General features: G+C 35.5%; 1 protein-coding gene across 3 annotated transcripts in view; it reads right to left on the minus strand.

The window, feature by feature from the left end:
• The window catches only part of Zfyve16 (zinc finger, FYVE domain containing 16), a 40,829-nt gene that overhangs the window by 11,774 nt on the left and 15,083 nt on the right, over positions 1-13,972 (minus strand). For all 3 annotated transcript variants that reach the window (XM_013015906.1, XM_013015905.1, XM_013015904.1), the window contains 8 exons: positions 11,572-11,945; positions 10,025-10,149; positions 9,217-9,372; positions 7,928-8,152; positions 4,117-4,199; positions 2,912-3,016; positions 2,571-2,718; positions 315-395 (listed from right to left, as the gene is read on the minus strand). In XM_013015906.1, the coding sequence (XP_012871360.1) occupies positions 315-395; positions 2,571-2,718; positions 2,912-3,016; positions 4,117-4,199; positions 7,928-8,152; positions 9,217-9,372; positions 10,025-10,149; positions 11,572-11,945 (1,297 nt within the window). The remainder of the gene's footprint in view (positions 1-314; positions 396-2,570; positions 2,719-2,911; positions 3,017-4,116; positions 4,200-7,927; positions 8,153-9,216; positions 9,373-10,024; positions 10,150-11,571; positions 11,946-13,972) is intronic.

Raw genomic sequence — 13,972 nt, forward strand, 5'->3', positions numbered from 1 at the left:
GCTTTTTTCTTTTTGCTTATGTGGTGCTGAGGAATCGAACTCAGGGCCTCAGGCATAAAAAGCCAGCGCTCTACCACTGAGCCACCTTCCCAGCCCAGTAATAATATTTTTTTTAAAGAAGATAACACTCAACATAGTATTAAGTCTTGTAGTTAATTCTGGGGTCATGCTGTAATTCTTGGATTAGATGATAATTTCATTTCACCTAAGTCTATGGCCCTATTCTTTATAACATATATAATTCTTTTACAAACATCAAATACATTTTTAAAAGAACACCTTTGTATTAAAACATTCAAAAATGAAGCTCATACCTTCCACTATGCTGGACTTAGCAAGAAATCCTGAAGATGTTTTCAGAGCACCATTGAATACCACAAAACTTGCACCTGTCACTGATAATAAAATAACCATTATGTTATAAAGTGCTTATTTTATGTTATGTGATATTCGTGAAAATCAGAATATGGACCATTTTTTTTTGAGGGGGGAATGCTAGTCCTGAGGTTTGAACTCAGAGCCTGGGTACTGTCCCTGGGCTAGTGCTTCATAGAACTTGAGTCACAGCACCACAGACGGGGCGGAGGAGAGAGGGAGAGAAGAGAGAGAGAGTGTGTATGTGCTGTCCCTGGGCTTCTTTGCTCAAGGCTAGTGCTTTATACCACTTGAACCACAGCTCTACTTTCTCTCTCTCTCTCTCTCTTTCTGTATCTGTGTGTATGTATGTGTGTGTGCAGTACGCGTAAATTAATTGGAGATAAGAGTCTCCTGAACTTTCCTGCCCAGTCTAGCTTCAAACCATGATCCTCAGATCTCAGCCTTCTGAGTTGCTAGGATTACAGGCATAAGCCACCAGTGTCTGGGCAAGATCATATATGTTTTAAGTACTCAATAAATATTATGTTTCTAATACATCAGAAATCCAATAAAAAAGATAAAATTAAAATATAGAATAAAAACTTAATTTTTTGTGTAATAAATAATAGGCTACACTATGTTAAATGTTTATGCTTATATAAGGGTATGAGAAATAATATTAGTGAGACCATAATTCAGAAGGGAAGCCCACACCTGATAACTGTATATTAAATTACAAATAAATGTGACTTTGACACAGAAATTCCATTTGTAGGAACTCATCCTACAGATAATGTATGTGGTTATTCAGAACAGCATTTTTATAAATAGCTGACAATTTATAACAACATAAGGGACAGATAAGCTAATTATCAACAAAGAATTATCACCATGAAATATTTAAAAAAAAACCAAGATGCACAAATGGAACAATGTTATAACTTATCTTTAAAAAATCTGAGAGATGGGGCTGGGAATGTGGTCAGTGGTTGAGTGCCTGCTGGCAAGCATGAAGCCCTGGGTTCAATTCCTCAGTACCACATAAACAGAAAAAGCCAGAAATGATGCTATGGCTCGAGTGGTAGAGCACTAGCCTTGAACACAGACAGGCTCAGGGACAGAGCCCAAGCCCCAAGTTCAAGCCTCAGGACTGACAAAAATAATTTTTTTAAATATCTTAGAGATGATGTCTATGCATGTATGTATTTACTAATGGAAAAAATGTCTCTGAAAAAGGGATCAAGGAGCTGACTAATACTAGTTCAGTTACCTGTAAGAGGATGCCTAGATAGTTAAGGGACAAAAATGTTCTTTTTAATTACTGTATAAATATTCATATGTTCTGAATCTTACCACACGTATTTTTGTCTGTGCATATATATTTACTTATCAACCAATATTGAGTTATTAAATGTAATGACGTTAATTTACATTAAGTAAAACATAATACAAAAAGTATAAATACCCAGTATAAAATGTTAAAAAGGAAAGATAATAAAATGCCAACAATAGCCTTTTCTCGGCAATCTTTCTTTTACTAGTTTTCAAAGGACATTTCCTAAGCTCACTAAAAATTAGTATATGTTGCCTTTATAAAGAGGAAAAAGTTGTATTAGCATCCAGAGTATCAGGCTATTTTAAGTATGTTATCCTATAATAATGTGTTAAATACATGGAATACTTATCTCTACCTCACTTCACATTTTTCAGGCCCAGTATTTTAAGGATTTGGTAATCACAGCAGTCATTGAGGCCATTCAGCCACAACAGAGCATAATGCCACTCATACATGTTCTTCACTTGACCATCTTCATCATTTTTATAGCCTGACCTATTTATAATTTTACATATCTTCACCTTTTTCCACCCTGTGCTTTCCTAACTAACAGAATTAGGCAGGGACTAAATGCGAAAATGAAACCACCTTACTCCAAAGAGAATTACTCAGACTCGTCCCATAGTGTATATTAAACATGAATAGCACAAAAGGACTGAAGTCTTACAAGTCTTCAAGCTTGATTAACAAGAAAATATCACAAATTGGAAGTAATTCTACCAACACGTTATTTATGTAGCTGAAATTTCAAGCAATTAAGCAACTAAGAATTTATTATCATTTCAGCAAATATGTAAAATATATGTGTATTTTCCTTAGAAGTGAGTTCTTCAATTGAAGAGGCTTTATAAATTAGCACTAGGAGCAGTGATCTTACCTTTTCTAGGATGACCAGTGGCACTGTTGGCCTGTGTTTGATAAACACCATCATTCTGCACACAGACCAGATGGGAATCTGCTTCTGTACTAAAACTAGCTCCAATACTAATGACATGCTCATTAGAAGAATTTATTACTTTCATCACCTAGAAAAAAAAAATCACTTGATGATGAAAAAATAGGATTAAATAAATTATTACCAAATCCTAAAATGTCAATTTCATACTTGTTGCCATTATATATTAGCCTAATTCAAAATAAAAAATGTATTTTAACAATACTAAGCAATTCTAATGTTTAACATATTCTTTAAAATTTTAATAAACCAAGTATACTCACATCATTGTATTTTTTCCGAGGGATTTTTATACAACTTTTTCCCATTTCCATATGAATCAATAGCTGGTCTATATTATGCAAGGTATATTGATAATTTCGAAGATCCTACATAAAAGAATCACATTTCCACAAACTTTACATTGCTACTCACAAACATTTACCTATCCATTAAAGCCTTTTAGTCTCTACCACATTAAAGCTTCTGACAGAGCTATCAAAATGCTATCTAGAAAGCTAGTACCAATTGTATAAGTTGTTACAAAACTAAACAAATCCTTCCAGCTACCCAATAGAAGACTTCTGCAGTGCTTGGTGATAACTTCTATTTCTAGCCCCAGATCTTCCAAATACAGGTCTTTGCTATGGTTTTCCTGTTTCCCAAAAGCCATGTGCTAAATGTTTGTTAACCTGTGGTGCTGCATGGGAGGGGGAGCTTTTTGGAGGAGGTGCTTAGTAGAAGAAAGTTTGGTCATTGAAGTGTGCCTTGAAGAAGATATTAGTGTCCCAATCCTTTCATGTTTCTTTGCTACCCAGCCACCATCAGGTGAGCAGACTTCCTCTGTGAAGAGCTCTCACATGTTGTCCTATGCTCTCCCCTACAAAACAGTGTCAAGTGGTTATGGGCTGAAACCTCTGAAACTATGGAACCAAAGTAAACCTTTTCACTTTATAATTTGATCACTTCAGGTATTTTGTCATATTAGCAGAAATCTGACTAACACAGTCTTGAAACCAGATATGGATTAATGAAAAATCCATAAACATTTCTCTATGGCAACAAGTAAACACAAAATTACAAAATGGGTGAAAGGGAATCAAACTGCACTGAATCCAACCTTTGCTATTACAAATGTGGAAACTAAGGCCATTATTTGTCCCAAACCACAAATTGATTTTACTACTAATCCTTCTACTAATCCTTTTACTAAAGCTTCAACAATTCTAGAGCTCTGTGTAAAGGTCTCATATTACCTAAGTATGTAAAAACTGCAACAGAACTCATCAGAACATATCAGAATCATTCATCCATAAATGAAGAGATACCGAAATAAAACTCATCAAAAATACTCTATATTAAGTGAATTAGGTTTTAATAAGAGTTTTCAGATACCCAAAATGCCAAATCAAAACGGTAAACAAATACAATTTGTTCAATAGTTCAACTACTAGTATAAGAATACTTAATAAAATAACTTGTTACTCACAACAAGTAAGTTCATAATAGTGTGTCCTATTTCTCCGAAAAGAGGTTTTCTGCCTCTGATACTTGTTAGAGGTACAGGATAGGCTACATATACATAAGAAAAACTGGTTACTACCAATAAAATTTTAAAAAATAAAGTCATGTTTATTATTTTAATTCTTATTTTCAAGCAAACATTATGCATAAGCACCACTCAGTCATTAGGAGAAAATGAAAGATGATATTAACCCTTATTGTGTAAATTTACATTATTCTCAACAGATTCATGGCCTATCAGTGTTACAAAAGGGAATTTATATACTACCTAATTTAAGACTTAATGACTTTCCAATCAGACTGTCTCAACATTAAAGCATAGCTAATTCGCATTAGTTTTAGTAATTTATTCTGAGACCTTAACTTTTTTTTTTTTTGGGGGGGGGTCTGGTCATGGGGCCTGAACTCTGGGCCTGGGAGCTGTCCCTCAGCTCTTCAGCTCAAGGCTAGTGCTCTACCACTTGAGCCACAGAGCCACTTCCGGCTTTTTTCTTTTTGCTTATGTGGTGCTGAGGAATCGAACTCAGGGCCTCTGGCATGCAGGGCATGCGCTCTACCACTGAGCCACCTTCCCAGCCCCCTGAGACCTTAACTTTTGTCATTAGCTTGTTTCATATTGTAAATTGTACATATCTATAATAAAAGCCAAGCGATATCTAAAATTACACGAGCACCACTACCTTCTAAATGCCAATTTTGCTGTGTGTTGGTGGCTCATGTTTGTAATTCTAGTTGCTCAGAAGGCTGAGATCCAAGGATCACTGTTTAAAGCCACCCTGGATAGGAATGTCCACAAGACTCTTATTTCCAATTAACCAGCAAAAAGCCAGAAATGGAGCTGTGCCTCCAGGGTAGAGCACTAGCTTTGAGGGAAAATAACTATAAGGGAAGATAGAACCCAGGACCTGAATTCCAGCCCCAGTAACTTCACACAAATGCACAGACCCAAACAAAACAACAAATTAAAAAACTGCCAGTTTATCTAAAATTTAGCAGAACATAAGAATACAGAAAATAGTTGAGAGTACTTATTTCCATGTATAATTGATTATTTTTCTTCATTATCACTAAATAGGTATTAACTTTACAGTTTCAACACTTGCAATTTTAAAAAATAATTTACACGTGTTGCTTCAAAATTTTCCAACTTTCGGTCCTATTGTTTATAGATGTTATCAGCCAAAATACTGGCCTTTATTACAGACTGTATTTTCCCTACTCACTATGATTAGCTAGTCACTTCAAATCATCCATAAAAATAGCATTCAAAATGGGCACTGGGGACTCATGCTTGTAATCCTAGCTATTATACTAAGATACAAAGTTAGCCTGGGCAGAAAGGTTTTTGAGACTCCATATTCAAAATAACCAGCAAACAGCCTGGCTGGAGATCTGGCTCAAAGTTAACATTTGTCATGAACAAACAATCTGAACATGGCCCAGACCTAGGAAACAAAACAAAATATAATACACAAAAAATGACATTCCAATATTATCAGAAACAAAACATTAGGCTGAATGGAGAAAGAGTTGACTCAATTAACTATCTTCTCTGGTTTATACAAAACAAAAATCTCAAAGGAAAGTAATTTTTGTTGTTGCTGCTGTTTTAGTAGTACCAGGGGTTGAACTCCGGACCTTGTACTTGCTAGGCAGGTGCTCTACCACTTGATTCATGCTCCCAGCCCTTTTTGCTTTAGCTTTTGTAGGAAAAGGGGTCCAGGGTTTTGGGGGCCAGTCTAGGAATGACAGGTGCACACCATCATGCCCAACTTATTGGCTGAAATGTTGTCTGGACTTTATGCTGGACTAGCCTCAAACCACAATGTGGCTTTAAAAATTTTCCCTATATTGAACTTTCCACCAAGAAAATATTATTTAGAGCCGGATGCTGGTGGTTTACACCTGCAATCCTAGTTACTCAGGAGGCTGAGATCTGAGGATCACAGTTCAAAGCTGGCCTTTGCAGAGAAGTCTGTGAGACTCTTATCTCCAATAAACCACTCAGAAAACTGGAAGTGGCGCTGTGGCTCAAGTGGTAGAGCACTAGCCTTGAGCTGAAGAGCTGAGGGAAGCACCCAGGTACAGAGTTCAAGTCCCATGACCAACAAAAAAAAAATTTATTATTTAGAATCAAATGCCTAAAATTCATCAGATGTGATATACTGCCCATTTACCAAATTATTTCTTGAAAAATATTAAGGATAGGGGCTGGGAAGGTGGCTCAGTGGTAGAGTACTTGCCATGCATGCATGAGGCCCTGGGTTCGTTCGATTCCTCAGCACCACATAAGCAAAAAGAAAAAAAGCCGGAAGTGGCACTGTGGCTCAAGTGGTAGAGCGCTAGCCTTGAGCTGAAGAGCTGAGGGACAGCACCCAGGCCCAGAGTTCAGGCCCCATGACCGGACCTCCCCCCCCAAAAAAAATTAAGGATAAAGATCTAATGAGAAGCTGGGCGCTGGTGGCTCACGCCTGTAATCCTAGCTACTCAGGAGGCTGAGATCTGAGGATCGCGGTTCAAAGCCAGCCCGGGCAGGAGAGAACGTGAGACTCCTATCTCCAATAAACCACCAGAAAACTGGAAGTGTCGCTGTAGCTCAAGTGGTAGAGCGCTCGCCTTGAGCTGAAGAGCTGAGGGACAGCGCCCAGGCCCAGAGTTCAAGCCCCACGACCGACAAAAAAAAAAAAAAGATCTGATGAGAATTCAAATGTTAAACCACTAACTGGGTACTGTTGGTTCACATAGCTACTCAGGAAGCTTAGATCTGAGGATAGAGGATTTGAAGCTGTCCAAGGCAGACAAATTAGAGAAACTTTTATTTCCAATTAACTTGGGGGCGGGGGCCCCGAAGACGCTAGAAGTGAAAATGTTACTCAAGTGGTAGAGCACTCAAGTAGCCATGAGCAGAAAAGCTGAGCAAGAGTTTTGAGGCCTAGAATTCAAGTCCCAATACTGGCATCAATTCTCCTCCTCACTAAAAAAAAAAGAGTAACACTGTAATTAATTTTGTGATCTATACCTAGGCCATTACAACAGTTTCCAAATCTCCAGTTGTGTCAAAAGTATATACAAGAACACACACACACACACACAAACAATTTAGCCTCTATCACTTTTTTGTTGTTTTTATGCCAATACCAGAGCAAACTTAGAGGGGTTTAGTACTGTCCCTTAGCTTTTTCACTCAAGGCTAGCACTCTACTACGTCTAGCCACAGCTCCATATCTGGCTTTTTTGCTGTTTTAATTGGAGATAAGAGCTAGCTTCAAACTGCAACCCTCAGATCTCAACCTCTTGAACAACTGCAATTATAGGTATGGGCTCCCAGTGCCTAGCATTATCATTTTTGAGTAATAAATTATATCAAGAATCCAAAACTAATAATTAAAAATTTAAGGCACAGAAAAATGACAAAATACTTAACTCTTGGTTATAGTCAGCAAGTAAATAAAGTAGCACTGATAATCTAAGGGGTAATTATTCACTCTCACTAATACATGCTTCTATGAAGACTTCAACAAAAATAACACTATCAAAGTTTTCTACATTTTGTTTGGAATTTCAGAAAACATTTAAAGTTACTTATGAACACCTAGAAACTACATAACATACCAAGGTTGTCTAGATTAACTTGGTAGAAGATGCTTCAGGAATTTAAAAATAGAGCAAATGAAAAGTAATTCCAGTAAATCTGTTACATTATTTTAATAATCTCCCTGAATGTTTTCCTTTACAGTGCATTTAAAAATATACAATCTTATTATTCTCAAACTTACCTTTATATTCTGTACCCAATCTCAACATTAAACGCATAGGAAAAACTTTTGCCCAAGGAATTTCCAGTTTCTGGATAAGAATTCCACAAAGAAAAGGATTACTTGGTAATGGGAGATCATCAAGTTTCTGAAAAGTAGGTGTAATAAACAAGAATCCTCCATGATCCTTGCTATTGAGAAAACTCTCAGTAAAGGTAATATTGTCCAAGTTTTCTACATATTTTCCTAGAAATAAAATTGTTAATAAAAACATTAAAAATTGTTTTGTTATTGTTGACAAAACTTTTCAATTCTAAATGTCCAACCCAGAGTTTATTAAGACAAATAGAGAATGTTTTTCTCATTCCTACTTTTCCTTTTTCCATTTTCTCTTTTTGTTTGGTAGGGTAGTGAGAGGGGCAATAATGCGGTTGAACTCAAGACATCACATATGATAGGCAGGTGCTCTACCACTTAAGCCACATCTTGGATATTTTTTAGTTATTTTTTGCACAATGTCTTGCATTTTTGTCCAGGGCCAGGCTAAGACCATAATCTTACTACCTAATGCTTCCTGAGTAGCTGGCATCACAGTATATACCATGCTAGACTACTGATTGAGATAACGTTTCACTTTTTTTTGACACTGGTTGGCTTGGAATTATAATCATCCCAATCTCTCTGGAGTAGCTGGGACTACATTTGTGAACCACCATGACTAGTCTGCTTATTTCTAATCTTAGACAAGTAGCTAGGCTGTGTGGTGGCACATAACTATAATCTCAGCCTCTTAAAATGCAGAGAATAGGAAGATAATCAGTTTGATGCCAAAGCCAGCCCAAGCAGTAAAGTCCATGAGACTCTTATCTCCAATAAACTACTAGGAAACTGAAAGTGGCACTGTTGGCTAAAGTGGTAGAGTGCTAGCCTTGAGCTGAAGAGCTGAGGGACAGCACCCAGGCCTAGAGTTCAAGCCCCACAACAGCCAAAAAAAAAAAAAAAATCAAGGAAGTAGACAGATTTCCATTTTAAATATTGAACTTCTATATACAGACACAAATCACTAATTAATTTAGTGCTAAGTTTAAGAAGATGAAAAATGATTATTAATTATCCTTAAATCTATCATTATAAGGGGAGTGAAAATGATGATTAGGTTCTTTTAAGGAAATCAGCAATCCCTTTACAGCAATGAAGTAAGAAGACTGCAAATGAAGCAATCTTCCATATAATTTACACAAGCAAAAACATAAACTCCTTTAACTAGTTTATACATCTCCTATTCTGACAGTACTAATAAAATGTTATACCTTTTAGAGCATTTTTATACAAAGTGATGAACAGTTTGAAGATGTCCTTAGGAATTCTATCTTCATTTGGCAAGCATAACAACAGAATAAAAATTTCTGCCTGTCCCAAACCATGCAATCCATTGGTTGAGAAGTACCAATATTTTTCTGAAGAATCTTGAATGACAAAAGCATACAATCATAAATTAACTTCTATTAATCTAATAAGCTAAAACCTGTTTTTGCATGAAGCACAACTTTTTGAATTTCTTATTTTCTTATTTTAATGTAAGAAAAGAAAAAGGATTATCTTAAATCAAAGAACAAATAATACTGAAGAGGTTTACTAATATTCTGAAATAAAGTAAGTTAAGAATATGTTACTTTCAAAGAGAATAATAAGCTGACAAATATATTACTGAGTAATGAGGATTATTATTCAGGAATTTTTAAATTAGATTAATGTCATTTACTTTAAAACTTATCTTTCTTGCTACTAAATCATGCTTCCTGCTTATCTCATTTACCAAATGTCAACTTTTCCAAAAGCCATGAGTACACTGTATAGAATTAAAATATACTGTATTTATTAAAACAATGAACTTAACCTAGGATGAACAGAGGGATATTACGAAAACCTTTTTAAGCTTATACATCAAGTTCCATTGATTATAAGTTTGTAAAATTTATTTAATCATACATGACTGAAGAACCAACATCAAATGCTGCTTATTTTTTTCACTGTTGCTATTCAAAATCTTACTTAAAGGACATAATTATTTCAGAAGTCTAGCTTAACAATTAAGCAAAAAGATGAATATTTACTTACAAGATACTAATTTGACATTCACAAGTAGATTAGCATTTAGGATAAATGTAACAGGACGAAAACCTTCACCTTCAAGAAGCAAAATTATTTGTTCATGGGATGGGTGCTCTTGTATGACAGGCACTAAACAAAAGAGGTCACATATCAATCAGCACAAATATCTTCTTAAATATGCTTACAATGAAAAAATACAAATGTGAAAATTCACCAATAGCTTGATGAAACTGAAGAACAAAAATATATTCATAAAATCAATTGATATCCTGTCAACTATTTTATAGTCATCTTTACCTTTCTATCCAGGAAAGATATTATAAATGCAACAAATCATTTGTATATATAGTTACTATAAATATATGTAGCAATATATATATACATATAGTACATAAGTATATATAGAATATGTACAAATGCATTGATTAAACAGCTTACATGTAAAACTTTAGCATCTTCAAAATTTTAAAACAAGTATGTCAAAAGTGCATTCTAGTTTGGCCATCATTCCAATTCTAGCTTCTGAAATTTACAAGTATGTGAAAATTTCTAGTTTACAAAGAGCAAATATGGATAACTTGGGGGTATACTGTTAGCTTTATGTTATAAATGCTTCTTGGTGCTATAGTGACACACAGTTAAAAAAATATATATAGGAAATATACAAGGCATACGAAGAATACACTTCATATATTTCTGTCACTGTAGCTGTTTATGAAAAGGACCCTACAGGGAAGGTGGCTCAGTGGTAGAGTGCTTGCCTTGCACACATGAGGCCCTGGGTTTGATTCCTCAGCACCACATAAGCAGAAAAAAAAAAGCAGGAAGTGGCGCTGTGGCTCAAGTGGTAGAGCGCTAGCCTTGAGCTGAAATGCTGAGGGATAGCACCCAGGACCAGAGTTCAGGCCCCACAACCGACAAAAAAAAACAAAAAGAAAAGAAAAGGACCCTACAGACAGCCCAAGAACAGGTATCTTAAGCTTCTTCTCCCTATATCACGTAGAGGACCAGCATTTCATGTTTCATGATACAACATAATGGCTGAGATGCCAAGTACCTATTCTAGGGTGCCACTCTGAGTTATGAGCGAGTCATATATCTCTAACTTGGAAAGGACCTTAGAGATCATTTTGTTTATAAAGGAAACTAAGACCCAAGGAAATAAAATAAGATGCTTAAATCACATGTGAAATAAAGAGCAGATGAGGAACTAAAAATCCCTAGTTTTGTCATCTAATCTAATACTCTTTTTCTTTTGGTACTATGATTCTTATTTTAAGTCGTAACACTAATATAAGGGAATGCTACAAGTCTCTGAATTTCTTGACTATATTGCACTTTGACTAATTCTAATAAGGGATCCAGATGTGAAAAAACAAATCATAAAAGTTCAAGTCATTTAGGATTTGCTTTCTATAATAAGATTTTTGTAAACTAAAATAATCATTTCTCGTACGTACAACAAAATTGTCTAGGTAAAAATTCATGAAATATACATCAAATTCACCAGCATATTCTTTTTAAAATTTTAAGTAACTGCTATCCTACCTGATTCTTCTTCTCCAGACGCTGCTAGAAGTGGAGGCAAACCATCTGCATCATCAGGTAGAAGACAAATCTTGTTGCAAACATATTTGTCAATACCACACAATAACCTATAATCTGACATAGTGGCAACAGGTAAATTGCTATTAACTATGATACCAGTTGAATTAGATGGCTCCTCAATTTCTGCAAAAACATCATCATCTAGAGTAAAAGAAGCAGCATTCAGTAACCCCTCAGTTGCTGTATTTATAAGCATTTTTTCTGAAGATGAGACATGAGAAATAGGATTCTGAATTATCTCATTTCTTGTACTATCTCCTATTTCATTGTTTCGTTTTCCCACTGTTGTAGAAAGAGTATGATCTCCTGTGTTTACAATCTGTAAAATACAGAAAACAAATTAATCACTTCATATTATCTGTTCAACCACAAATGTTGATACCTATAATCAAATTCCTTCTAGTAAGAATAAAAACCACAATGTATTCATAAATTTTTCTGAAATCAAAGTTCCCAAGAAACAATGCCATTGTACTTCTCTAAGTTCAGAGGCAGATGCCATTAAAGAGCATAAGGTTTTACTCTTACTGCATGCTTAGGTAGATATTAATGAGTCTAATATTATTGACTTGAAAAGTATTATTTAACATTATCGACTTTAGTATTATTGACTTAAAAGAGAAGTTGAGGATCCAGCTCAACTCAGCCAGTCAAAAAAGCTCTGGAAGGGTAGGTGAAAAGGAAAGGAGGGAAGGAGGGGAGTGATTAGGAAGCAGAAGACAGATACATTCCATAATAGCAACCACCTAAAAAAACTACCCATCAAGACAGGTTTAATAAAGCCACCTTCCCCTTTTTAATACCAGCATGAAGACTTGAACTTAGGTCCTTGAGCTCAGCTATTTTGCTCACAGTAGGTATTCTATCACTTGAGTCATACCTCCATTTCTGGCTTTTTGCTGGCTAACTGAAGATAAGAGTCTCTTGGATTTGTCTGTCCAAAGGCTTCAAACCACAGATTCTTAGACCTCAGCCTCCTGAGGAGCTAGGGTAATAGGCATGAGCCACCAACATCTGGCAAGCCCCCCTTTCTCTAAACTGTCTGGAATAATAGTGAGAACAATTCATGAAATCAAGTGATAATGTATTATCCTGTTTATAACTTTCATTTTGTTGAAATAATGATTAAGAATAGGTGACAGCTAAGGACATCCTTTGGATAATTGAGCTTATTTGTAAATTTGAATTCAAGAACCCATACTTACAAATGGCATGTTCTACATCTTCTGTTTAAACCTAGCTCTTTTATGTAAATGCATAAATAATCACTACCAGAATCTTTCGAGAAGTTTTCAAAAACATTAATTCAATATTGATCTAAATTTAAAAAAAGTCTCAGTTACATTTCATTGTAGCAATATGTGGCCCACGGATCCCTGGCATTGCCAGGGAGTTGATAATGTCCTAGGATTCTCTTCCATGAAATTAATGAACATAACATATCATAAAACACTATGGGCAGAAGTGATGTGAAATTTGTGTCCTGTTAATGCAAACATTTTTAAAAAATAGTAAAAATGTGAACTAATTTCATTCTTCTTACTAAAATACTTCTGTTTAAAAATATTTTTCCTGAAAATATTATTTCTATTAGAATAGTGAACTATTCTAAAATTTACTCTATTTTAATTTTAAATACAGAAATTAGTAATAAAAAACCCATACAACTTCTGTCTTTCAAGCCCTCCCTAACTTTAAACATGTAATAGGGACCCAAGACCAAAGAGTTTCAGAGCCATTGCCTTAAGTTCACACTAAAAAGAATAAAAATCTAAACTGCATAAAGATATAAATATACTACATAAACTACAGAAATAAGGACATATCTCAGAGAGACTGTGGGCTCAGTTCCAGGCCATAGTTAATAAAGCAAATCATTTAAATTGCTTTTGGTTATCAGAAAATACAGAAGTTATGTTTATACTATATTGCAGTCTATTAAGCATGTAATAGTATTATATAAAAAAATATAGCTGGGTGCCAGGGGCTCATGCTTGTAATTCTAACTACTCAGGAACCCGAGATCTAAGGATCGTGGTTCAAAGTTAGACTGGGCAGAAAAGTCCATGAGACTGTTACCTCCAATTAACTACCAAAAAAGCTAGAAGAGGAGCTGTGGCTCAACTGGTACATTGCTAGCCTTGAGCAAAAGAGCTCAGGGTTAGCGCCCAAGCCCTGAGTTCAAGCCCCAACACTGGCACAGCTTTTTAAAGTACACAGCTTCATTTAAAAATGCTTTTACTGCTAAAAAAAATTTTTTTTGGGGGGGTCCGGTCGTGGGGCCTGAACTCTGGGCCTGGGCGCTGTCCCTCAGCTCTTCAGCTCAAGGCTAGCACTCTACCACTT

This window comes from Dipodomys ordii, unplaced genomic scaffold, assembly GCF_000151885.1.
Source record: "Dipodomys ordii isolate 6190 unplaced genomic scaffold, Dord_2.0 Scaffold28, whole genome shotgun sequence".
NCBI classification, from domain to species: domain Eukaryota; kingdom Metazoa; phylum Chordata; class Mammalia; order Rodentia; family Heteromyidae; genus Dipodomys; species Dipodomys ordii.